The sequence below is a fragment of the Coturnix japonica genome, chromosome 7 (genome assembly GCF_001577835.2).
Source record: "Coturnix japonica isolate 7356 chromosome 7, Coturnix japonica 2.1, whole genome shotgun sequence".
Taxonomy (NCBI): Eukaryota; Metazoa; Chordata; class Aves; order Galliformes; family Phasianidae; genus Coturnix; species Coturnix japonica.
In genome coordinates, this window is record NC_029522.1 from 11,916,669 (window position 1) to 11,940,480 (window position 23,812).

The following is a 23,812-nucleotide window of genomic DNA, read 5'->3' on the forward strand; positions in this document are numbered from 1 at the left end:
ATGAAGTGATGAAGTGACAGTTGCTGCAAAATTATTCTGTAATATGGATTTTCAGGGGAAAAAAGGGAATTAATCCAAAGAACATAGAACCAATTATTTTACTGAATACAATATTCAGTGAAACCTCCTTTTGCACCTACCACTTGTGGAAAGAACCAGCTGCCTTGCTTTTAGCATGTTGTTATACATACACTTCTTTCGCTGTCCCTGCCACAACCTCCTTTTTCCCCTAAGGAAGTAACATTCCATGAGGACAGAGGAAGGTTTTTATGCTGCGTTTGGTCACACATATGGATGCACCTGTTAACCGCCACATTAAAAATAGACTATAGTACTTCCAGACGTTTCCTTAATGTGCACTGTATCTCTGCATGGAACAAATAGTTACTTTGTACCACCAAGAGAACTGACCCTGGTGATAACTGGAACATGGCAGGCTGGGCTGAGCAACATCCTGCGCTTAAGATGAGGTTGGTTAGAGTAGGGCAGACCGCACTAAGCTGTGGAAACCAGGAAGAGACTTCTTCCTTGGCAGGAGGAAAACAACTTTTAAAATGCTTGATTGCTATTGAGTAAGTCAAGGATGAAAGAAAGAGCTTTCAGAAGGTACAGAATTCTAGAGCAGCATTCACATGGACTACACTGGAAAACATAGGTTTTCCTTGTGGAAAATCCAAAAAAGTAGAAGTTGGGAGTGATGACCTTGAAACAGTGCTTCAGTCTGCACAGTTCCTGGAAGAATTCCTCTATGCCTTATTACTCTAATAGCTCATTGCTGGGGTAGCCAGCCTTCTTCTAAGCTTACAGAACATTGGATAACGTAATGCTGAGTGGATACTCACTGTTCTGAAGTCATCACAAAGCTTTAAAATGAAACCCCACAGTCTCCTCTTTCACTTCACTACAAAAAGATCAGTGCACAGAGGAATTACAGAGCAATTTTCTCATACCGGTGCAGCTGAAAGCTCTTTATCTTTTGCTAAGTTTCAAAAAGTTGACCATTTCAAAGCTGTGTGAAAATGGCTTTCTCTTTTTCACAGCATAAAAATATTTCTTCCCTTGAGTAGTTTTCTCAACTGCCAACAAAACAGAAACACATCCAAATATCTAGAGCAGCGGTAGGTGAACACTGACACAAACCAGGTATGTTTGACTGAAAAGAGAAACAACTTGCTCTGAAAGTACAAGACCAAAATAGAGCATTCACATCCTCATCAGTGTTTAAAATGCCTTGATGCTCTGTATGGTTACAATCTAGCGCTTCGGCTACATGAAATTGTTCTTGGCAAATCAAAGCTTCTACTCAGGCTGAGCTGCTAACTGAGTTTTCATTTAAGAAACATGAGCTTTATAAATTACATGGGTAAGGGCTTGTTTAACATTATAATTTATTTGTATACAATCATCGTGTGTGCAGCCTCTAGGTACAGTAAGTTGAGAATGCTGCATGTTCTCTCCAGCCATGAGAGTCCTACATTATGGGACCACGTGAACTGATGAAAATGTGGATGAAAAAAAGAAATGCCACTGCCTAGCAAACAGATTCTGGAAAAAAACAAAACAAAAGAAAGAAGGTATTGGTCACAGCTATTAACTGCAACAAATACTTGGATGGAGGTGGTGGCTGTTGGATCAGTAACTAGCAGCTGGCTGGCTCCTCCACTGCATGAGCACCTTCAACAACAGCTTTCACACACTTGGCCATTGTCTGGGATGCTCTACTGATGGAATCTGCAGAAAAAGGAAGACAAAACCACACTTGTATATAAAATATTAATTTTCAGCATATGCAGATTTACGTGGCCAAGATAAAAACAAGTAGTACAGGACCACGTACAAAGAGGAAAAAGAAAACAGCCCTATATTTTGGGAAAATGCCAAATCTTATGAGAAAATATTGTTTGCAGAAAGAGTCAAATTCAACATGGATTAGTGGAAAGCTTTAAAAACAAAAACATACTGTAAAGCAAAGTAAAATGTATTGCAGTTTTTAGAATGGAAAAGCCACCCGCTACATACCTGTCATATAGAAGTCTTTTATTGTGAGCTGAGGTGGAACAAGAGGATCAGCAAGAAGCTGCTGCTTTACTAACTGTGGCAAGAAAGGAAGAAAAATGAAATTACACAGCTTTAAGATAGGAACTTGGTACCAAAGTATTTCTATTGTGAAATCTGCATTCACTGTTCAGTGTAATCAAGTTATGCTCACAGAACTATGTATGAAGCTGGCGTGTTTTCTTAAAAAGCATTAACCTATGTAATAGCATTAAACCATACTTAAGTGCTTTGGTTACCTTTGATAATTCGTTTGCCTGCTTGAAGTAGTTGGCCTCCTCCACATCATCATATCGGACCAGATTAGGAGATACTTCTTCTAAACGCTTCCGTATTTCGTCAAGGTTCTCATAAGGCAAGGTCAAACCAGCCACCTAAGAGATTCACAAAGAAATACCATCAGATTTAAGTGTTCAGTGCATCATATTTTAATTATTAATCCATTAGTAAACTTAAAGGAAAGAAATACTAGATCAGGATAACCGTGCTTCTGAAACATTAGTCCTGCCCTACAAGGTAAACAGTATTATTTAGCTCATACAGTAATGAAAGGATTCAACACACAACACTGTCACATAAGACTACAAGCATACACCTCCCTAAAAACACACCATTCTGGAAACACTTTTCAATAGTAAAGGAACTTAACCACTCCCTCTACTTTTACTAGAAGCAATTTGCAGAGAAAACAGTACCTCAGAGACAGCTCTAATGATTTTCCAGTCTTCCCTTGCCATCCCAGGAGGTGTTACTGCTACTCTTGTCTGCTGGGCCCTACCCTCAGTATTAACATATGTTGCTGCCTTCTCTGTATATGCTGCCCCTGGGAGAATAACATCAGCCATGGGAGCTCCCACATCACCATGATGTCCTAAATAGGTAGACAAAAAAATAAAAAACAGTAAACAACAGTGTAAGATAAAATGGAATACTTTAGTAAAATACTGAATTTCTGTGTTCCCAGAAGAAAAAAAAGTTTAAGGTTCACTTAATCAGTGAGATAAAGCATATTTTGACGACTGTTCTGAGGTATTATGTGCCCATCGCTTTAGTGAAAAGAGTCTGCAAGCAGTAGAAAATAGTGATTCAGCCTCTATAGCCAACCAGCTTAGTAGGACTCCTGGAACAAGGAGCTTAGTAAATTAAGACCAGATCATATTTTGGTGTGACAGAACAGTTGGGAACAGACTTCTTCCTGCCAGGTCTGAAGCCAGGCTGTACACTGTCAAACTGGTTTATGTTCCCCTATTAGTCATCAATAACTTCTTATTTCTACTTAAGAAATAAATAAGCAGTCTGTCAGTTGCATGTTAGAAGTTCCACTGCTTGTCAGAAAATAAAGGCTATACTTTACATCAAAGAGTCAGATATGTTTCTAAGTGTACAACACTGTGTAGGCTCTCTCTCCAACACTCCTAAATTTACATCTATGAATTACCTTGATAGATGATAAAGCAATCCTTTGGCAAATCCTGACGTGTTATACAACCAGAATCTGCTCCCAAGAGATACAACACTTTGGGAGGATTTTTTCTAATGGCCTCCACTCCTGGTTTGAAACCCAGATCCAAAGCAGCCACCTGGCTTGCAACCCTACAGGAACAAACACATCTGTAAGTTACTTCAAAATTTCTCCTCTCATGCAAAATAATTCATTTTGGTATTAGAAGCTTGAGTTAAAATTGTAGGGTTTTACACTTCAGCTTCCTTCAGAGGATGAAGCATTGCTCTCACTAAGAAATATCTGACAGAAGGACTTGGCTGAATTTGAGAGCAACTGTATTTGCTGAAATCACTTTTCCTTCACACAAGTTGTCAGCATGACAGTCACAGTTTTAGAATGAGTGGAGAAGGACTTTCACAGGAGAAGCTTGCCTAGTGAAATAATAATAGCACTAAGGAGAAAAGTGTTAAGGTGCACAGCACTCAATTAAGAACTGGCACAGTAGAAGAAATACAAGGGGCCATATTATTTAGATAAATTTGCCATTCTGTTTTTCTTCATCAAGATAAGAAGGCATCATTTAGCAAGTGACACTGGTGTGCCTTGCCTAGTACTGGGCACTGTGGTATGTTATTAAGCTCTTTGTATTCTGTCCCTCTAAATTCACTCATTAAATTCCACTGTTGAGATAGCAGCATAAAGAGAATCTAACAATCTCATGAAGAGTTTGAGAAGTTTGCCAGGCTAAGTGACCCATTTTTATTTATGTTTCTGCTAGTTGCATTGCCTGCAGGTTCTAACCTGATAAAATGTTTGAGTATACACAAAGAAGCGTGTTTATATACGTGAAGGTAACTTGTATAAGGCCAGCATTAAGTGAATGAAAGCAGCTCCCTAAAAAGCTTTAAAGCAAACCTGTGAAGGATGTTCATGACTTTCCAATCAGAACCAACACCACTCTTAGTCCTGGCATTTTGTGCAATGGTGGAAACTGCAGCATGGATGGCTGCTCCATCGTTGCGCTGCAGTGCTGCACTTCCTACCACCACCATTGGCTTTTTAGCTTGGTCGAGGACCTGTACAAGTTAAGAATCAAGACATGAACTCCAAGGCTCGGAAGAATATTCTTGGTGCAGATAATGTAATAGATAGAATAATTTCTACACAAGTTTTCCATGCAAAACTACAACTCTGAAATAGTAATTGTTTCATTTAGCAATAAAGCCAAGAGAAATAATGATGACAATAAGTACCCTGTTAGTACACAGCCATACTCCAGACTCTTAAGCGGAAACATCAGAGCTGAAACAGCCTGTTTCACATCAAGAAATATTTCAGGAGCTTCCTGCACCAGAAACTATTACTTTAATCTATTAAACAGCCCCACACACTTAGTACACACCATTCACTACCTCATCTCTGCATGTGATTAAAATTTAATAACGCTATACACAGCATGGTACTTATCAAACCTGTCTCTGTGAGGAATCCAAATCATTATTCAATGTATCTGAACTTTCAATAGATTCTTAAGCAGCACATACCTTGCAGAATGCATGTTTCCCAGAAGCAATGTTCTGGAGTATCTGTGGGGAATCTCCCAGATGATCATACGTGTAGGTCAAATTCACAGCAGAGCCAACAAGGGCCACATGCAAGTCATTGTGAAGCCAGCTGAAAATACAGCCAATGTTACACATTGAAAGACAATTTTCTTCAAACCCACTGATCTAATTCCCCAAAATGCATGCAAAGTCTTTCAAAACAGTTTAGATACCATTCACTGCTTTAATACAGTGTGGCTTAATATCACTCTTTTAGGCAAGCTCATGGCATTTAGAGCTATTTACCTATACACATACTGGGACTAATGCAGCAGCACAGCATAAGTGAGAAGTTTAGACCTCAGTTCTCCCTTCAAACGTCTGCCAATTCAAAGGGGAAAAAAAAGTATGGACAAAATGAGGTGCTGCACCTTTAAGGCTTCACTCTGAAGGTGAACTAGCAGTGTTCAAAAGGTTGAGAAACTGCTCCACTGCTTGTAAAAATAAAATGTTGTATTTCAAATGGATTACAATTGCATTACTGTTTCAATCACAAAGCCTATTTTGTTAAAACAATGACATACATAAAAAGGAGCAAACTGATGCTGAAAACTACTCTTTAAAGAATTACGCTTGAACAAACATCTTTAAGATAATGTCTGAGGTGTCTATGTAAGAAAGGAATAAATAAACATATGTATCTCTGTAAAACGTCAAACTGAGAACAAAGAAAACATCGCTGTACGCTACAGGAAGAAGAGACATCATTAGTCTACACACGTCCCCTTTACTAAAAAAGGGTGAATAAATCCACCAGGTCCACCTGGATGAAAGCCTTCAACTTAGTGCCTGCGGCACCAGTGGAGCATTGTGCCAAATCTAGATCCATTTGCTCGCTCACTCACCACCAAGGGATACAAACCTCTTTCGAATTCTAGCATTAAAAAGCGGTGCCTCAAAGCGCGGATTGGTGCCAACCAAAAGCAGGACATCTGCCTCCTCCACTCCGGCAATCTTGGTATTAAGCAGGTAGTTAGAGCGTAAATCTGTGCTATAACAAAGTGACATAAGAAAGAAAGAAGCAAGGCAGTGAACATCCAGGGAAGGAGTGAAGAAACATGTGAAAAAGATGCTAGATGCCCCAAATATTTTTTCATGTCAGGAAATGATATTTTTAAAATGTGAATTACTAACCCAAGTAAAAATCCGCTGCTTCTGCCTTTCTCAAGTGTCAGAAACAGCACAAGAAGAACTACAACATGGACAACTAAACAGACTGACTGAATTATCAAACTTACAACACAAAGCAAACTCCCAGTAGCTTGTTGTCAGACTGCAGCAGACTCAGTAAATGTGAAGCACACAAGAGACTTCAGCCTCCACTCACACTCAATATTCTCTATAAACAAATGTTGTGAGCTCAACCAAAACCCGCTGACACATCAGCAATTACTATCCTTGATCATCTCAAAATCTTACCATAAGATGATCAAACTGGAAAGTTTATTTACATAATTACAAACTTCACCTGGATTCTTACCCAGCTCCAGCAGTAGGGAAGATCTCTTCTGTGCAGAGTGTATCGCAGTTTACTCTATTCAGTAAATCTTTTAGAGCTATTAGTGCTTCTGCGTCCACCAGTCCTCCTACAATTGCCGCTACCTCCTTACCTTGGACAGCCTTTAGCTGGAGGGACAGGAAGTATAAACATAAGCAAAAGAAACCAGAGAAATGAATTCTCTTTTGACCCTGGTAAATGTGTGTTATATTAGGATAAGCCAAAGACAGCCAGTTTGTTAGCTTGGAGGAACACAAAAATCAGCAGTACAAGACTTCTGCAAGGCAGCAATCCCAGCTGCTTCAGAATTCACAACTGGAGCAAAGAACAGCTCTATACACAGGGGTCTCCCACTTGAATTATTATCAGATGTGACCGATTTTTGTTTGGTGTGGTGAAGAAAAATAGTTAATGCTTCTGTTTTAGTGAAGCTACAGCACAGATGAAAAAACAAACTTCCATTAGACAAGCTCCGGTAGTAAACTCAATTCACAGGCATTAGCTGAGAATCAATGACTTTCATAACAAACCCTGCTACTGTACCACAGGGTGAAACATCCTCAAGGAAAGTTCAATTACAGTTCTTCAATTCTACTTCAACCCACATAAAATTTTAATCAAAACCCAGAGCAGTCATGCAGCACTTCATTTGAGCACCAGAATCAATCACTGCACAGAGAGCAATGAGGCAAGCACAATTCAGATCAAAGTAATACAGAATTAATGGCTCTGACGGCACAAGTGTTGATAGCACAATTTCAGTAAATTTAAAGATTCAGACAAATCAGAGTGATTTAAGAAAGGCACTTCCTTCCTCTTGGGATTCTGAAGGAATATCTTAGTTGCCTATTTAAATGCCCCAAATTATGCACTGCCTGTATGTTCTTAACATCATAAGGCAAAGTTCTTCAGGTTGCCTAGTCCACAAAATACTGACTAATTCCAAAGATAACAGGTTGAAGTGGAAATACAACAGAAGTCAAATTCTCCCCACTAATATTAGAAAAAGATGTCTTTCTCTATGTAGCTCCTGTTAACCGCTTCAACATGTCAAGCCCCAGAAATTAATTTTACATGCCATGTGTATTGAAATTGTTCTTACCACACCAGCAACACGAGTTAACACATCCTCCCATGAAGCGTAAGCAAAGAGTCCTTTCTCATTCTTGATCATGGGCTGAGTCAGCCTCTGACGCTTCAGACCATCATATGCAAACCTGAGCGAACACTGCAGATATTAGTAAAAGAGCAAAGACAGACAGTTGTGTATTTGCACACACGTGCAAATACCTCCCACACACCTTGTTTTGTCAGAGATCCATTCCTCATTGATATCTTCATGCAACCTGGGCAAAATTCTCATCACTTCTCCAGTCCTTGTGCTCACAACAATGTTGCTTCCAACTGCATCAAGAACATCAACGGACTCTACCTTCCTGTTCAGGAAAATAAACAAAGCATTTGCAGTTTCCTAAAGACTAACACCAGACAACTGCATATTAAGAAATAATCGAGCGCTCCAGGGTCAGCTTTAGATTCACAGTTAAGGGATTTCTTCCAAAGATATGTGGACATACTGTCAGATAAAGCATGATAGGAAAAACACAGCAAGTTGCAGAGTAAGCTGGGACCCACACCTTGTCTCCCATGGGCGTGCAGTAAAGGCATATGGCTTGGAGGTAAGGGCACCAACAGGGCAGATGTCAATAATATTTCCTGATAACTCAGACATGAACATTTTTTCAACGTAAGTACCAACTTGCATGTCATTTCCTCTTCCAGTTGTTCCCAAGTCATCTACGCCTGCAACCTCACTAGCAAATCTGGTGGACAAAAGAAGAGTGAAAAATAAATACGGAATTCTTAACAGCAACACAGCACGCTTCTTCAGCTCTTCCTGAAGATGAACATTAGTATTCATTCACATACCTGAAGAAAACTACTACTTAGATACATTCAGCAGTGCCACCACATGCAGGACCGTACATCTGCTGAAACTCATTTAGATGGGGCTACAAAAATTAGGTGCATCCAAGAGATGCTGCCTTAGTGGTGGTCAGCCCTTAAATGAGGTCTAGAGGAGGTGGAGTCAAGCTCCACCCCTTCAAGGAGCACAGCTAAATTACTCTCACCTGTGCTCCCACAGCTGACCCAACACTTGCCTCAGCTGATCACAGGTTCAGGCTGTGATTACCAGTTTCCCATACACCCTCACATTTCTTTAACAAGTAACAAAGTTACATAGATATTCCTGCTTAAGTACTCTCTCCAGTGAGAAATAAAGGACATTACCTTATGCATCGAGTGCACTGTATACACCGAGTCATGATTGTTTTGACTAATGGGCCAATGTTCTTGTCCTCAACAGCGCGTTTTCCCTCTCTAAATCTACTCCTATCACTGCCAAACATCATTGATTGATCCTAGAACAAACAACAACAACAAATCAAATACGTATCCAGGCTGCTGGACAGCACAATCCCACCTAAGGCAGGAACACTAACATACACCTACACCATCTGATTGGATGTCCTACCTGTAGGTCACATTCTCCACCCTGATCGCAGATAGGACAGTCCAGCGGGTGATTTGCTAGTAGAAACTCCATTACACCCTCCCTGTTGGGTTCAGGAATATTGTTAATATCCACTCCATACCCACCAGCAAACAGCACAAGTAATCAGCCACAGGAGGCTAAGATAAAGGTACCTTGCTTTCCTGGACTTCTCAGAATTTGTCAGTATGTTCCAGCCCTTCATAACTGGCATGGCACAAGCAGCTACTGGCTGCAATCATCATAAACAGCAAGTGTGAGCACAACATATTTCTTCTCAGTATGGGCATAAATCCCAGCCTCCCCCCCAGATTCTGACATAGGCACCTGTTATTAATTTAACACATCGCAGAAATAAAAAGTATCCACAACTACAAATAAAAAGAGGAAAATCTAACCAATACAGAATCATTAAAAGTCATACTAATAACTTACTATATAAAGTTAAATATTGGAGGTACATCATTTTGAAAGTCTCTAGCACTGAAGCCGAAAGCTTTGGATCCAGTGCATCATTTAGTTACCGAGCACTTACTTGGATACAACATTTCCCAAGAATCTTGGAATAAAACTTTTCACAAGATTACTGCAAAACTAACAAAAACTCCTGCCCACAAAATGAATCCTTCCTGCCTTCCACTCACCTCATGATACAGACCATCATTTCAGTCTGCAATGATACAAAACCACCAGAGATACAAAGCTCAAACTGTTGAATTCAAGCTGGTGTGAGCCGGAGAGTCTCACCTTGTGTCATGGTTTTGCACATATAAACCTATCTGACAATACACAGCTATCAAATGCTCATCTCCAGAAACAAGATAATCATAAGAAATTGAGTGACGGTTCACTAGCCTAAAAGTAGTGAATCACTGCAGCCCAGCATAACTTGGTCCTAATACATATATAACACAGAGATAAGCTTAGAAGTGGGAAAAGGGAAGATCTGCTTGAAATGGCTTAATTATAGGAATTTCTGTGCTTAACATTGGGCAAAACAAGCATTTACAGTATAAACTAGGCTCAAAGTACAGCAGAAAACTGTACTTCTTATGGAACATACACAGCACCTTCGGAGCCTTCTCTATTTCCACAAGGCACATCCTACAGTTTCCAGCAACAGAGAGACGGTCATGGTAACAGAAGCGTGGGATCTGAATCCCAACCTTCTCACAGGCCTACAAAGAATAAGGAACAAAGGGAAATTAAATACAGTTACATCATTCAGTAACACACAGCACATACAGCCAAGGGGTTTTTCAAAGAACAGCAGCTTTAGTGCTTTTGACCTTTCAATCTGACTAAGCTCTTTGCTATTGTAGGAATAAGCTTTAAAAACTGTAAGCAAAGAGTAATATGGAAGGTTACCAGTATGATTATTTCTCAACAGAAGACCTAGCTAAGGAAACAATGTTTCAATTCCTCCTCAAAGTTTAGGGAAAACTTTTTAATAGATAGGACACCAGAAGCAAAAACAAAGTTTTAAAGGAAAAACGGACTTTTGGAGAAGTACATAAAAAAGGAAAACACCATTTTGAGCTACAAAAGCAGCAGATGATGATGCTCAGTTCAGCCATTAAACAGACAGCTGCTGCAGCTACTAGAATGCGTAACATTCGTAGCTTATGGAATTTGCCATAGCTGACAGCATTCAGAGCTGGAACTTCAACCAGAACTTATTTAAGCCTTGTGCATATTAATTCAGCTTTGTAGACTGGATTCAACACGAAATTGGAGGCACTCAAGGCCAGGCTGGACAGGGCCCGGTCAGCCCGATGTGAACACAGCAGGGGTGGAACCCGGGTGGGCATTCAGGTCCCTTCCAAACAGAATCACAGATCACAGAATGACCCGGGTTGGAAGGGACCTCAAGGATCATGTAGTTCCAACTCCCCTGCCTAGCACGGCCACCAAACACACACCTTTACTAGATCAGGTTGCCCACAGCCCTGTCCAACCTGGTCTTGAACACCTCCAAGGACGGGGCATCCACAACCTCCCTGGGCAGCCTGTTCCACTAACCACTCTCCTAGTGAACAGAACTTCCCCCCTAACATCCAACCTAAAATCTCTCCCTCTTCATTAAACTTAAAACCAATTTCCCCGTCCTGCTATTATCCGCCCTTCTCGAAAGATGTTTACTTCCCATCCTGCGGAGTAAGTTCCGCTTCAGCTATTGAAAGGCGCAATGAGGTCACCCCGCAACCCTTCTCTTCTCCAGGCTGAACCAAACCCAACTCCCTCAGGCCTCGTCCCTCGAAGGGCGCAGTGCTCCAGCCCCTGATCATTTCCTGTCACCTCCTCTGGACCCTTTCAAAATCTCCATGTCTTTTTTGTACTGACGGGCTCCACACTCTGAACACAGTACTCCAGACTGCGGCCCTCACACAAGACGCAGAGTAGGAGAGGAGCGGATCGACCTCCCTTCCGTGCTGACCACCCTCTCCGATGGCAGCCCAGGCATCCCATTTGCTTTCCGCGGCTCCCGAGCGCACATGCTGGCTCATGTTGACGTCTCTCGTCCACCAGGACCCCACGGTCTCTTCTCAGCCGAGCCTGCTCTCAGGACACTTACCCCAGCCGCTGTAAAGGTGCTGGGGTTCTTCCGACCCAAGTGCAAACCCTTACACTTTGCCGTGTTAAACCTCATTCCGTGATTTCAAGAAGAGCTTCTGCAACCGAGAGCCCGAACGCTGCAAAGCTCTGAGCCAGAGCTGCAGTAAAAGCTGGCCGTGCCGGTGCCCGCACCTGCAGCACTGTGGTTCCGGGGTCCACCAGCACGGGCTGCCCGTCCACAAACACCTCGATCTGGTTGCTGGCTGCCGTAGCGGTCGTGCGGCCTGAAAGACAGCGGAAAGCTTTTCGTAGCAAACCCTTCCCCGGCTGTTGGATGCGGTCGGGCAGAGCCCACAGCCCTCACGGTCACACAGCACCCATGTCGCTCCGGTTCCGTTCAAAGCCAGCACCCGCCCGGAGGACGCGGGCCGACACTTACCGTGCACAGCAGAGGCCGGTGCGGCCGCAGCAAGAGCCCTGCGGAGTGCGGGCAGGCGCAGCATGGTGCCCTGCGGGAGAGAAGCGGCGCGGGTGGAGCGGCTGGAACGTCCTCTCTTCAGCCTCCAAACAGGCCGCAGGGGTCACCTTGCAGGCGGCTCCCGCCGGCAGCCCCCGGCCCCTTCACGGCACTAAGACGGAAGGCGGGACGAAGGCGCCGGGCCCACGGCCGCAGCCCAGCGCCTCACCTCGCCGAGCAGCCGATCCGTTACCGGCGGGCACCGGGCGGCCGCTGCGCACAGCTCGGCCTTACCGTCCGCCTCAGCCCCTATGGCGACCGCCTCGGCTCTTTCCGCCGCTACTTCGGCAATCTCCGGGAACGAGCGGCCAGGAGAGCGCGCTCGGCAATTTTCGGAACGGGGCTGTTCGGGTTGTTCCGCTAGGATGCGCCACTCGGCGATTTCCGCCACTCGGCAATTTCCGCCACTCGGCAATTTCCGCCACTCGGCAATTTCCGCCGTTCCGCCGAGCCCTCTCGGCCACCGTCACACGCGGCGCTTCGGCCAGTTCCGCCTGCGCCGCTGCCGCTGTCATCATCCAACTCCGCAACTTCCGCTGTCGCAGCGTTGCGGGGGGAGACGATACGACCGGGGGTGTTTGTAGCAGCAGTCCGACACTGACAGGGCTCCCGAAACACACATCGCACCGTAACCCAGCTCCGCTGCCATGACGCCCCGTTTCCAGCAGGTTTTGCCCTGGATCGGCACCCAGCCTGCCGGGAACTATTTCGGCACTTCCTGGCGGAAGGATACGTGTGCGCGCGATACCGCGGAGGGTTCTGCCGCTATATAAGGCGAGCGCAGGGGTCGCTGGGCCTCTTTGCTTGGCGGCGGGCTGTGGCTGCGGTGTGGTGTTGTGCGCCGCTGCCGCCATGGGCTTTGGGGATCTAAAGTCCGCCGCCGGCCTGCGGGTCCTCAATGATTTCCTGGCCGACAAGAGCTACATCGAGGGGTGAGGGGCGGCGGGAGGGAGGAGGGCTGGGCCGGGCCGACCCGTGGTGAGGCCCGACGGGGAGCAGCGGGGCTGCCCTGGGACACACGTTGTGTAACCCTCGGGTTGGGCGCCTTGTGTTGAGCGTGGGGCTGATCTCCGCTTGTTCCCGCAGGTACGTGCCCTCCCAGGCCGACATAGCGGTGTTTGAAGCCGTCGGGGCCCCGCCTCCTGCCGAGCTGTTCCACGCTCTTCGCTGGTACAATCACATTAAGTCGTATGAAAAGCAAAAGGCCAGGTATGATTGAACCACGGAATGAACACCCGTGTGAAGTGCTGCGCCAACTGTTGGATGTTTCTGAGCTTGGAGAGAAGTGGCTTTTTGCTGGTCCTGTGTGGCTTCTGGGAACAGAAATGAGTCCAGGAGCAGAGCAGACCCGTTGGGGCGTTATGGGGCCGCTCAGAGCTGAGGAAGCTGAATTTGCCTTTGTGCAGATTCTATGGGGCTCCTGTAGAAGCTTACAAGGAATCCTGGGTCTTGTTGCTGCCTCCTACTCTGTGCTGAAAGCTGGGAATCACGTAGTGCTGACCTGCTCCATAAGGGCAGTATCAGACTTAGGAACTATGGGAGAAACCTGAAGACAATAAGGAAGGAATTTGTTCAGATTTTTAATCTCAGAAGGTGAGGCTAAATTGAAGATTGATGATGTAAAAACACTTGTAAAGAAGGGGGACTATAAAAGCAAATGCTCTCTCTTCTCTTTTTTAGTGATTTTAGTGTTTATGAAAGGTGCTGTATTGACATCCATGGTGACTGCAGGCCTCTCTGGAAAGGTACAGCACAGGTAGTGTCAGTTCTGCTGCACTGCCTCCTCTGTGTGCCTCCCTCCTGTTCTGGAGGGAGCTCCTGTGAAGTTGGGTGGCTCAGACACCGCTGCTCTCAAACCCAAATGGGATGATAAACTGAGATGATAAAGTCTCCTCAAAAGGCCCACTCTGAAAACTTAACCTAATTACTGAAAATTAGATCTAATTTTACAGTTTTTGTAACAGCAGTTTTTTAGTAACAATAGGAAATCAATAGGATTTTGGTCCCTTGTGAGCTATCCACATGTTTTCTGTTACTTTTAATTTAAACAAATGAAAATATTTTTAGGGTAAGAAATTGATAACTTCTCATACACAAAATACATTGGAGATTCCATTATGGAAGTTCTGTTATCCATTTGTCTCACAGGGCAGCAGAATAACACAAGATCCATCAGTGATTAGACAGGCAATCTTTGTAGGATTTGCTGTCGTTTCAACTGAGGTGTTTTTAGAGGCATTTTTTTGGGGAAGGTTTTCAAGTAGCAAAATTAACCCTTTTTTCTTTATCTCACTGTTTTTGCTATGAATGTACTTAAGAAGGACAATGAAGTAGTATATCTACAAATAAGTAATTTCTTAATGCCTGTTTTCCTTTAGCTTACCAGGAATAAAGAAGGCTTTGGGGAAATACGGTCCTGCTGATGTTGAGGACACAACAGGTGCAGCCACAGATAGCAAAGATGACGATGACATTGATCTTTTTGGATCTGATGATGAAGAGGTATTGGTGCTTTTTTTCTCTTTTAGTATTATTCATATGTATATATTTAAGAACCAATTGGACAGGCAAGTGTTTACCTTACTAGTTTAGGTTACTTTAATTTGTGACCTTAATAACAGATACTGTTCAGGATCTCCAGACTCCAATGTCTTTGTAGGATGTAACATACGAACTCTCCATTAGAAAGAAATACAGTGTGTTGAAATGTCTGCTGTGACTGGTTACATGATGAATAAAACAAAAATCACCATCTTTCGGCTGACAGCTGTGATGATTTGTTTTTTCCTGATAGATGCCAGTCAATCTAACAGTGCTTTAAAGATTTGGGGGGGATTGGTGCTCTTTTGTGACTTCGTATTTCTCTTTCAGGAAAGTGAAGAAGCGAAGAAACTGAGGGAAGAACGCCTGGCACAGTATGAATCAAAGAAGTCCAAAAGTATGTGTTTGAGTAACTTTGACCTTGTTATGCATTTAAACAGGATGAATAGAAATAGTGTTTCTCTATTACAGACTTACTGGAATGAAGCAGAAGTGGTTTGCTTTACTTGAGTTCTGTGAGCTTAACCTTTCCTATAGCAAATCATTGAACATTAGCATGCTTTTTGTCCTGCCTATTCTCCTTTTGTCTTACCAAAGGAGCAAGCTTTTTCACTACAAAAAGAGAACCCTAGGGTTTTCTTGAAATAAAACAGATGCAAAGTAGTATAAAACACATCTGTGTAAGAACTCCAGCAGACTGACCTAAGGAGGCCGATCAGTAGTTGGTGAGTTAAGAGAGGAAAGGCTCTTGCATGCAGGTCCCTCCACAGTTACTGGCCTGAAACTGTTCAGGACTGTAGCAGTTGCAGTATTCCCTCTGTGGAAGACAAACTGTTACGTAGTATTAAGCACCTTCTCAGATCCTCTAAGAAGGACTTTCTACGTAACAAACAATGTTAGCTTATGTTCTCTTTTCAAAGTGTTTTTCAAAAACAGGCATCTACATCTTAAACATCAGGATATATATTTTCAGACCCCTTAAAAATGCATGTTGGTACAAGAGGACTGAGTTATGAGGGGTTTTTTTGTTTTTTTTTTTTTTAAGTCGTGTGAAGTTATTTGTAAGTATATTCTTGAGTTCCTGAAAGTTTCCTAGCTGTTAATGGTGTCTTTCCTCCTTTTTTTTCCCTTAGAACCAGCTGTTGTTGCCAAATCATCGATCTTGCTTGATGTGAAACCTTGGGATGATGAGACAGACATGGCCAAATTAGAGGAGTGTGTTCGAAGCATTCAAGCAGATGGCTTGGTCTGGGGGTCTTGTAAGTAAAATTCTAAGTGGGGAAAAGGGTGATCACGTGATCTGTTGGGGTGCTGTATGAATAAGTAGCCTTAGGATTACTGTTTGTCCATCTGTGATAATGTAGGTAGCTAAAATAGTGAGTTAACTGCCATGTTACATAGAGTATGTATAGTGTGAGCTGTGCGTGTGTGGTGTTTGGTGGACTAGCACCCACTAAATAGCAAACTGATAGGTGTTCTTTGCATAATTTCACAAGAGTGATGATTTAAAAAGGGCTTAGTCAGAAAGCTGCTAGGGCAGCAGCAAGGCTAAGATTCAAAGAAACACCTTTTAGGCCAACTCCATTAATGCTATCAGCTGCTTACATCTTTCCATTTTCAAGTGAGGAGTGTGTAATGCTTTTTTGTTTTGTTTTGCAGCCAAGCTAGTACCAGTTGGTTACGGTATCAAAAAGCTTCAGATTCAGTGTGTTGTTGAAGATGATAAAGTTGGAACAGACATGTTGGAAGAAAGAATAACAGCTTTTGAAGATTACGTACAATCAATGGATGTAGCTGCTTTCAACAAGATCTGAGTCTTCATATATTTAGAATAAAAATAATTGCAAAAATTGGGCCATGTCTGTCATTAATTCAAAGTCATAGTGCAATCCAGTTTGTTAATGTAAAATTTGACTGATGGGTAAAGTAAAAGCTAATCAATTGGCTTTTAGGATTGTTCCAGCGCTGTGGTATTTAGTGCCAGAGCAAAGAGAGAGCTGACAGTTGCCATATGTCTAGGCTTAACATTTACATGGCTTTAAATATCTGAAATGCCTTTTCCTCTATTTTAAGTGGAGTTGCATCTTTGGCTACTTGTAATTAATCTGGCAGGAGAGGTGGCTTTCAGGGAGAAGCACAGGGCTGTAGCACTTTAAGAGAAATAGAAGTTTTGTATAGAAAGGATGATGAGTAACCAAATAGTTGTATGGTGGCTTTATTCTTCTGACAGCTGCAGTTCAACTGTCACTTAGGAATGAAGACAAAGATAAGGCAGTTTATAGCAATGAGGACTGCAGAGCATTGGAGATTGTGAAGTGTACTTAATGTGACTGAGACTGCCAGGGTAACTTCTCACCATCTCCTATTGTGTGAACCTGAGATTTTTTTTCTCCTAAAGTGTTTAAAAAATAGAAATAACCTCAAGTTTGGCTTTTTTTGTGTGTGTGTGGGGGGGAGAGGAGGGACGTGTCTTACTCAGTACTGCATAATTCCTGCTTCAAGACCAAGGCCTTGGTGTGCCTTGAACTGCAGGCCAGCATTGGTTTTTAACCTTGAGTAGCAGGATCGAGATCCTTGAGGTGCAATTAAGGTACAGTTCACTAGAGGGCGGTGTGTTCCTTCAAGAAGACCGAGGCATTGGAGGTCTAACGGTGCCATGTGCTTGAGTGAGGTTTAATGGGGCGCAGTGGCTACAGTTAATGCAGGCGGATAGTACTTTGTTACTCTGTTAAAATACAGCTTGCTACAGTGTCACCGTGTATCTTAGAGTGTATGTAACCTGTAACAAGACCAATAGTAGGTTTGAGATCTTAAATATAGTCTTCCCATGCTCCTACATGACTATAAAGATCTCAAACCTACTATTGATCTTGTTGTGCCTCTTTTTGAGAAGGGCTGCCAGTTGCCACTCTATTGTTAAAGCAACAGGGTTTTAAGGAGACTGTCAGAAACACTTGAGTGCAATCTGAACAAGAACAAGCATTATGAAGCAGGGAAGAACAGAATCTGCTGCAGTTGAATTTTGTTGGTTTTTTTCTCAGCAGTATCTCATAGGAAAATCAGAGTGCCTTTTTTTCATCGTAGAGCTTTGAATGAGCATTCTTCTGTCCAAGCAGTGTAGGAGAGTAATTGGGCTTTTTCAGTTATTCTATGGAAATGGAAACCAAGGATGCTGTCTGTTCTGATTAGGTATCTTCATTCCACTTGCAGAAATGAGTTGGATGGTGGCAACTATGTTGCTGATGTTGGTATGAAGGAGGTAGCAATCACCTTACAAAGTTGGTAGGCCATTTTTTTCCACAGACCAGGACTGATGTTGGCCAGATTCTTTATTATCTAGGGGAGGCTTTTGGTTAAGGTGGTGGTTAAATGTTGGCAGTGTTTTGTTGCTTTTTTTAATCCAGAGGGGTAATCCAAGCAAAGCTTTGTAGAGCATTTTCTGACGATGTACACAAGACAAAGCAAATGTAAAATCTTCTTCTTTGAAAATAAAGCTCGTTACTGTGTGTATTTGTCCTCATATACCTAATGTGCATGAAGAAAACTGAATAAACTTTAATTCCTGTGACACAAAGGTCAGGGTTTTCTTTCATCTTTCAGGAACGTCAGTATGGTGCTGTTCTGTGAACAGTCACAGCTTAGTTGCTGCTGAGAAAAGTAAATGAATGTGTTCTTCAGGGCTAATAGAAATTTATTACTCCACTTGGAGCACAGTCAGGAAAGGAAGCATTAAAACACATCATTCTTAGAAAGATGTCAAGGAACATTTTTTTTATATATATAGTGGGCTGGAGTGAAATATACTTATACTATAAGGAACCTCCCCCTCCCTTCCAAATAGTTTAAAGATATACACTGCTACAAATTATTTCAGAGTTATTTGTCCATGAAGTAACTAGGGTAAGTGTATGTTATTCCAATCCATTATGCATCTTAACTTTATAGTAGGCTTGACCTTTTGTTTTTATGACACAAGGTGACTATTTGTGTTCACCCCTTCTGAAAGCTGCCAGGACTCCTGCACCAGTGCCAACCCACAAGGCTGACCCCTGTGGATGCACCACTTGTATACGTGTAACTCTTTTCCCTCAACTAACAGGTAGGTCTTGGCAGATTGTGTTACATTCTGAAATGAACATTCTTAAATGAACATACATAGCGCAGCCTCACACAGTCTGTGCCCAATAACGTGTTACCTTTACAGAAACAAGAGTCTGGAAGCAGTTAAAAGCACTGTTTGTAATTCATCTGTAGCTGTCAGGAAACTTTGCTTTCTAGACAGAGAGGAGATGGGTAACTTGAGGCAAGCATGGCTTCTCTTTTCTTTGACCTGCCAGAAACTGTGACCAGTGCATTAAGCTGTTAATTATGAAGTTGCACTTCTAACAGTCAAGGGGAGGACTGGAAAGAAAATCCTTGAGAGGCAATAGCATTTGCAGACAGCTTTAAGGGGCTGCATGAGTAGGAAATATTGGCTTTGTTTTTTTGTTTCCAACAGAGTCACAATCAGGCATCAGTAACCGGAGTCCTTTGTTTGCACTTCAGAAGTGTCACTATGTGCTTTAGCCCATGGCCTGTAAGTTTGCGTAGTTAGCGTAAGTGCTCTTGTGTGTTATGCATGCTCCTTACAGAGGTAGTGGTACACAATTATGTAAGCTATGTTAGGCAGAACATTGCTGTTCCCAGGCTACCTTGGTTGTTATAACTTCCTTGGTCACGGCCGGGATGCCACCCAAGGCTCAGATGTCAAAGGATTTTAATTCTTGTTTACCTTTTTTCCAAAAGGCAAATGATTATTACACGCTTTCCTTCACCCCAAAAGGGAAACCAAAGGCAGTAGTTTAACCTGACAGTGTCTTCAAATGTGTAAGATAAGAGACAAGCAAAGTTCTTGTAGAGAAATTCAGACTGATTAGAAATATTGTTAAAGGATCCCCATGTTCCTTTTTTTACAGTTTTTTAAAACAAGCATTATAAAATAATAAAATAATGTCTTTGTGAAAATTTATCAGTAGAGGAAAAGTTGTACAATAGAATTGAAAAATGACACATCTATTAACTATATAAATTTAAAAAGTGCATCATGAAAACAGAGAAACCAATGGTGCTGTCTCTGCTTTCCTGTTTCATATCCCTTTCTGAAATCTGTCAGCACCTCTGGAAATTATTTTGGTATTTCAGACTAGTTTTTTTTTTGAGCAATAAGGTTATACCATTGTGTGCATTTTTAAAGCAACTGCTGTGGAAAGGCACTTTTTTTTCTATCTTTCAGATTGTTCACAGATTTTTGTTTCTACTATTTTTGTGCTTATGAAGTGTCCTTAGAAGCATTTGTGTTGTTGATTTTGAGCATGCTCAGTATAGCTGGCTAATAAGTTCACAGAAGAATTGTTAAGCTATACTGGAATTCATGGGTGCTGTAATTTTCTACATTGGTCCTCCTGCTGCTTGGTACCGTACACAGCTCGAGGGGCTCATACCCATCAGTGGCGCACAATGCGTGCAGACAGTCATAACTCCCCAGCCGCTACTGGAGATAGGCAGGCAGGCGCATTCTCTGCTTCCTGGTAGGGTGCATATGGGAGCTGGCACAGTGCATGCTCCCAGACGACAGCAATCAGGGAACTCCACTTATCTCCTCTTTTTCTTTCCCTGCAAAACAGTTCCACTGGTGGGTGACAGTTCTGCTTTTTTCTTCAGTTCTTTCAGCACAGGTGCCTCTGGGAGTTGCATTTGGCAGAGCAATGTTATGAGTGCAGGTTTTTCAGAGGTGTTTGAGCCTTGTTCTTTTTATTTTCCTGTGCCCAAGTTCACTTACGCAGTATCTCCCATGAGACAGTAAGTCCATGCTTAATTTTGCAGGCTGCTAAAGAGCTTGCTGGGAGACAGAAATTGAACACCAACTTTACAGCACGAAGAATGAGCTTCAGCAAAGGTGGCACCCTTCTAAATACAACTTCCTTCATTAGTAAGTAGTCAGATAGAAACATAGCAAGTGTTTCAGGTGAGCACTGAAATGTGGATACAGAGTGGTTTGGAAAACCTGGCTGCCTTTTCACCTTGTGAGACCTGTTGACATAACTTGCTTTTCCGGTGTGTCTACTGTTTTTATGACAGCAAATATCTATGCCTTATTTACAAGTAAGCTATTTTTGCCCTTGTGCACTGGTCTCTGAGTTCTACCATTTTCTCTGCTAAAATCATCAGAAAGCAAAGGAGACAAATTTCAGACATACAGCAAGATGCTTCTTGCTGCAGAACATGGGGCTGTAATCTTTTTGGCACTACTAAAATGAATAGGTGAAAGCCGAGCTAGCATACTCTGTACACAAAGATAGCAGATGTTTTCATCCTAGAATGCTGAAAATGGATAGCTGTAATTACACGTGTATGTACCTTTTGACTCGTAATGTCAGAGAAAGCCTTGCTTCTGCAGGAGTTGATGAGTGCGGGTAATGGCATTCTGTACTGTTTCAGTGCCTGTTCTTTCCACTTTCCTCTCTGCCAGACAGGCAGGTAGCAGGGCCAGCCTTCTGTTTTGTCTTTCTAAACAGGAAGGAGGCACAAGTCCCACAGAAAAGAAAGAAGTAATCTAGTAATTTCAGTCCTTTTACATGGAAATTACCTGCTTTCCTCTGAGCAGTAGCTTCCAGATGCAACAAAAGAATTACTTGCTCTAACTGGGTGCGCAGCCTCAAAGCCAAAGAGCTCCTCTCCTGAACTTATTGTGCAATTTCCTGCAGCCAAGAGACGTGGCGTCTCCCCATCCCTCAACATGTTGAAAAGCCTGTAGCAAAAAAGACAAGGAATGTGACGCCAGTGGTTGGCACACTCACGGAACACATAGTGTGTGCTTTGTTCTTTTTATTCAGGGCTCGTAACAAGAGGGTTTAGTACACAGCAACAGTTAATTCCAAGTACAATTAATTAAAAAAATTTAAAAATTGGGTTTTGCACTCACTTGGAAGATGGTTCAAATGGCACACACAATAAAATGTTACCGGCAGCACCCAGCTCCCCAGAGTCTTGCAGGCTCAGTCATTTACAGCGGGCTCTGCACTCCTCCACTGCATCAGCAGCGCCAAAATCAAAAGCGCAGAGTGCTTCCCTTCCAACTGCAACCCAAATGTGTGTGGGGGGGTTTTGTTTTCAGAAAAAAATACATGGACCAAAAAAAATCCATGTTAGACACTAACATTTCCAGAGAATTCATAGAAACTACTTGTCCATGCAAGTTGCAGAAGACACTTTTTCAAATGTGAAAAGAAGCACTTGGGCTTTACAAAAAAAATATCTCAGATGTCAGCACTTCAGCAAGGCGCTGTAATGGAAATGAATTTGTACACAGCTCTTCCTCATTCGTCAATAGAAGGATTTTTCTGAAGTTTCAAGAGGAACAGGAAACTTACTGCCCGTATTTCAGCGGCGTCACCACATACCTGTCCAGCAGGATGCTGGGTGTAGGCTTACCTCTGGCCAACAGGCTGCTGCTGACTTTTTACCTTCCTGTAACCCACGCTGGAGTAAGCAAAGGTCTTAATGAGTATGTTCAGAGCACCAAAGAAAACAAACAAACAGTTCCTGCATTTGCAGAAAGTTGCACAAAACACATTGCTTTTTTGAATTAATGCAGAACATCACGGTCTAAATTATTTGCAACAGCAGTTGGCAAAACTTGGCCGTGCCCAGTGTTCAGCAACCTTCCCACAGATAGGAGATGAGGGTCCCATACTCTCACAACTTGTAAAAAATCAAAAGGACTGTTGCTATGCACCGACCAGCTACTGACAAGAATAAAATTAAGTTCCCTCTTGCACTATTCTGACCTCTGTATAATACCACTGTAGCCACAAAATGTGGCTGTGCCTAATACTGAGTGATGCCAAAGGGTGGGGTAGGTGGAAAGTACATTGTAAGCACAATAAATTCTTTAACGTTGCCCCCGGTAAGCTATAATCCATCACCTACCTGCTTCGTGCTGTTTGTTTTACAACACTGCCTCTTCTAACTTAAGTATTTGCCTTTGTGAATGTGATAGTTCTGCGCATTTCCCTCTGCCACTGTTGTCAACATAAGAACTAAAGCCTCTGCATGGGCTTTGCAATGTTTCATTACATGCTACAGTCCTCAGTTAATGACTCTATGCTCAAACAAACCAGCTTGAAGCCACAGGCTACACTCTTTCCTACAGCATCCTCTAGCAGCTTCCAAAAAAGTTGTGCTGATGGATGCTGCTGGGTACCAACCAACAAAAAAGTCCTGCCTTTCCAGAAGGAAAAGGTAAATATTTTGCATTTGGTTCATAGCTGCAGCTCATTTCTAGGGGAAGAGGCGCCTTTGCAGCATCTGCCAGAAACTGGTGAAAGCTGCTGGGAAGAGCACAGCAATAGCCTGCCTTCTGGCATAGGTGCAGGACACCACAGAAGCCACAGCAGGATGCACCAGCACAACCCTCCTCAGCACAGGTGAACAGCAGGCAGGCAGGCAGCACACCCTCTGCCAGGAAAGGACCATCAGTCCTGCTACCCTTCTCTTCTCAATCTCAGCTAAAGCACCCTAAATAAAAGTGCCGCTTTGCAGAAGCTTTGCCAATGTCAACTTTGGTTCTCGGCTGTCATAAAAGTGCTGGAGAATCACACCAGGCAGGAGGCAAAGCATTCTGCCTACTTGCAAACAGTGAGGTAGGGCTACCTCGACAAGACCAGTGTTCTGGCACAAACAGAAGACAAAACACATCCTCTCAGTCACAAGAAGCACTGCACTGGGAGAGCCCTTTGGCAGCAAAGGATGTGTGAAAAGTGAACAAACCTCTGTGGCGAGTGAGCACTTGTTCTCCAGCTATTCGCCACCATCCTGCCAGATCCCACAGGGACTGTGCAGGAGCCATGGTGCAAACCAGCAGCAATCTCCAGCCACTTCAAGAACCCCCACAGCTCAGATGCTTCTCTCTATGTTCTCTGATGCCTCCAGCTAGTGGGCATGGAAGCACCATTGGGACGCTTAAGCATAAAATAGGTTGCTGCTTTTCCTGCCCCTCTCACCC

The 23,812-nt window shown here is 43.0% G+C and overlaps 2 protein-coding genes and 2 non-coding genes across 4 annotated transcripts; 3 read left to right on the top strand and 1 right to left on the bottom strand.

Moving 5' to 3' along the window:
- Positions 1–1,355: 1,355 nt before the first annotated feature.
- Positions 1,356–12,509, bottom strand: NDUFS1 (NADH:ubiquinone oxidoreductase core subunit S1). The gene is made up of 19 exons (XM_015868309.2): positions 12,398–12,509; positions 12,151–12,220; positions 11,904–11,995; positions 10,226–10,333; positions 9,311–9,387; positions 9,138–9,219; positions 8,894–9,024; positions 8,239–8,424; positions 7,903–8,037; positions 7,704–7,818; positions 6,584–6,729; positions 5,966–6,094; positions 5,044–5,173; positions 4,415–4,575; positions 3,494–3,648; positions 2,751–2,926; positions 2,295–2,429; positions 2,020–2,092; positions 1,356–1,731 (listed from the first exon to the last, which is right to left on the bottom strand). Exons 2-19 carry the CDS (start codon positions 12,212–12,214, stop codon positions 1,640–1,642), a joined length of 2,187 nt encoding a protein of 728 aa, XP_015723795.1. The 5' UTR covers positions 12,215–12,220; positions 12,398–12,509; the 3' UTR covers positions 1,356–1,639.
- A 465-nt stretch (positions 12,510–12,974) lies between these two features.
- On the top strand, positions 12,975–18,275 carry EEF1B2 (eukaryotic translation elongation factor 1 beta 2). The gene is made up of 6 exons (XM_015868310.2): positions 12,975–13,160; positions 13,315–13,437; positions 14,607–14,730; positions 15,100–15,166; positions 15,903–16,028; positions 16,429–18,275. Exons 1-6 carry the CDS (start codon positions 13,081–13,083, stop codon positions 16,581–16,583), a joined length of 675 nt encoding a protein of 224 aa, XP_015723796.1. The 5' UTR covers positions 12,975–13,080; the 3' UTR covers positions 16,584–18,275.
- LOC116653706 lies at positions 14,948–15,029 on the top strand. The gene has a single exon (XR_004308092.1). It is a non-coding gene; the product is annotated as a small nucleolar RNA SNORD51 (small nucleolar RNA).
- On the top strand, positions 15,532–15,665 carry LOC116653709. Its single transcript, XR_004308095.1, has one exon. It is a non-coding gene; the product is annotated as a small nucleolar RNA SNORA41 (small nucleolar RNA).
- Positions 18,276–23,812: the final 5,537 nt, after the last annotated feature.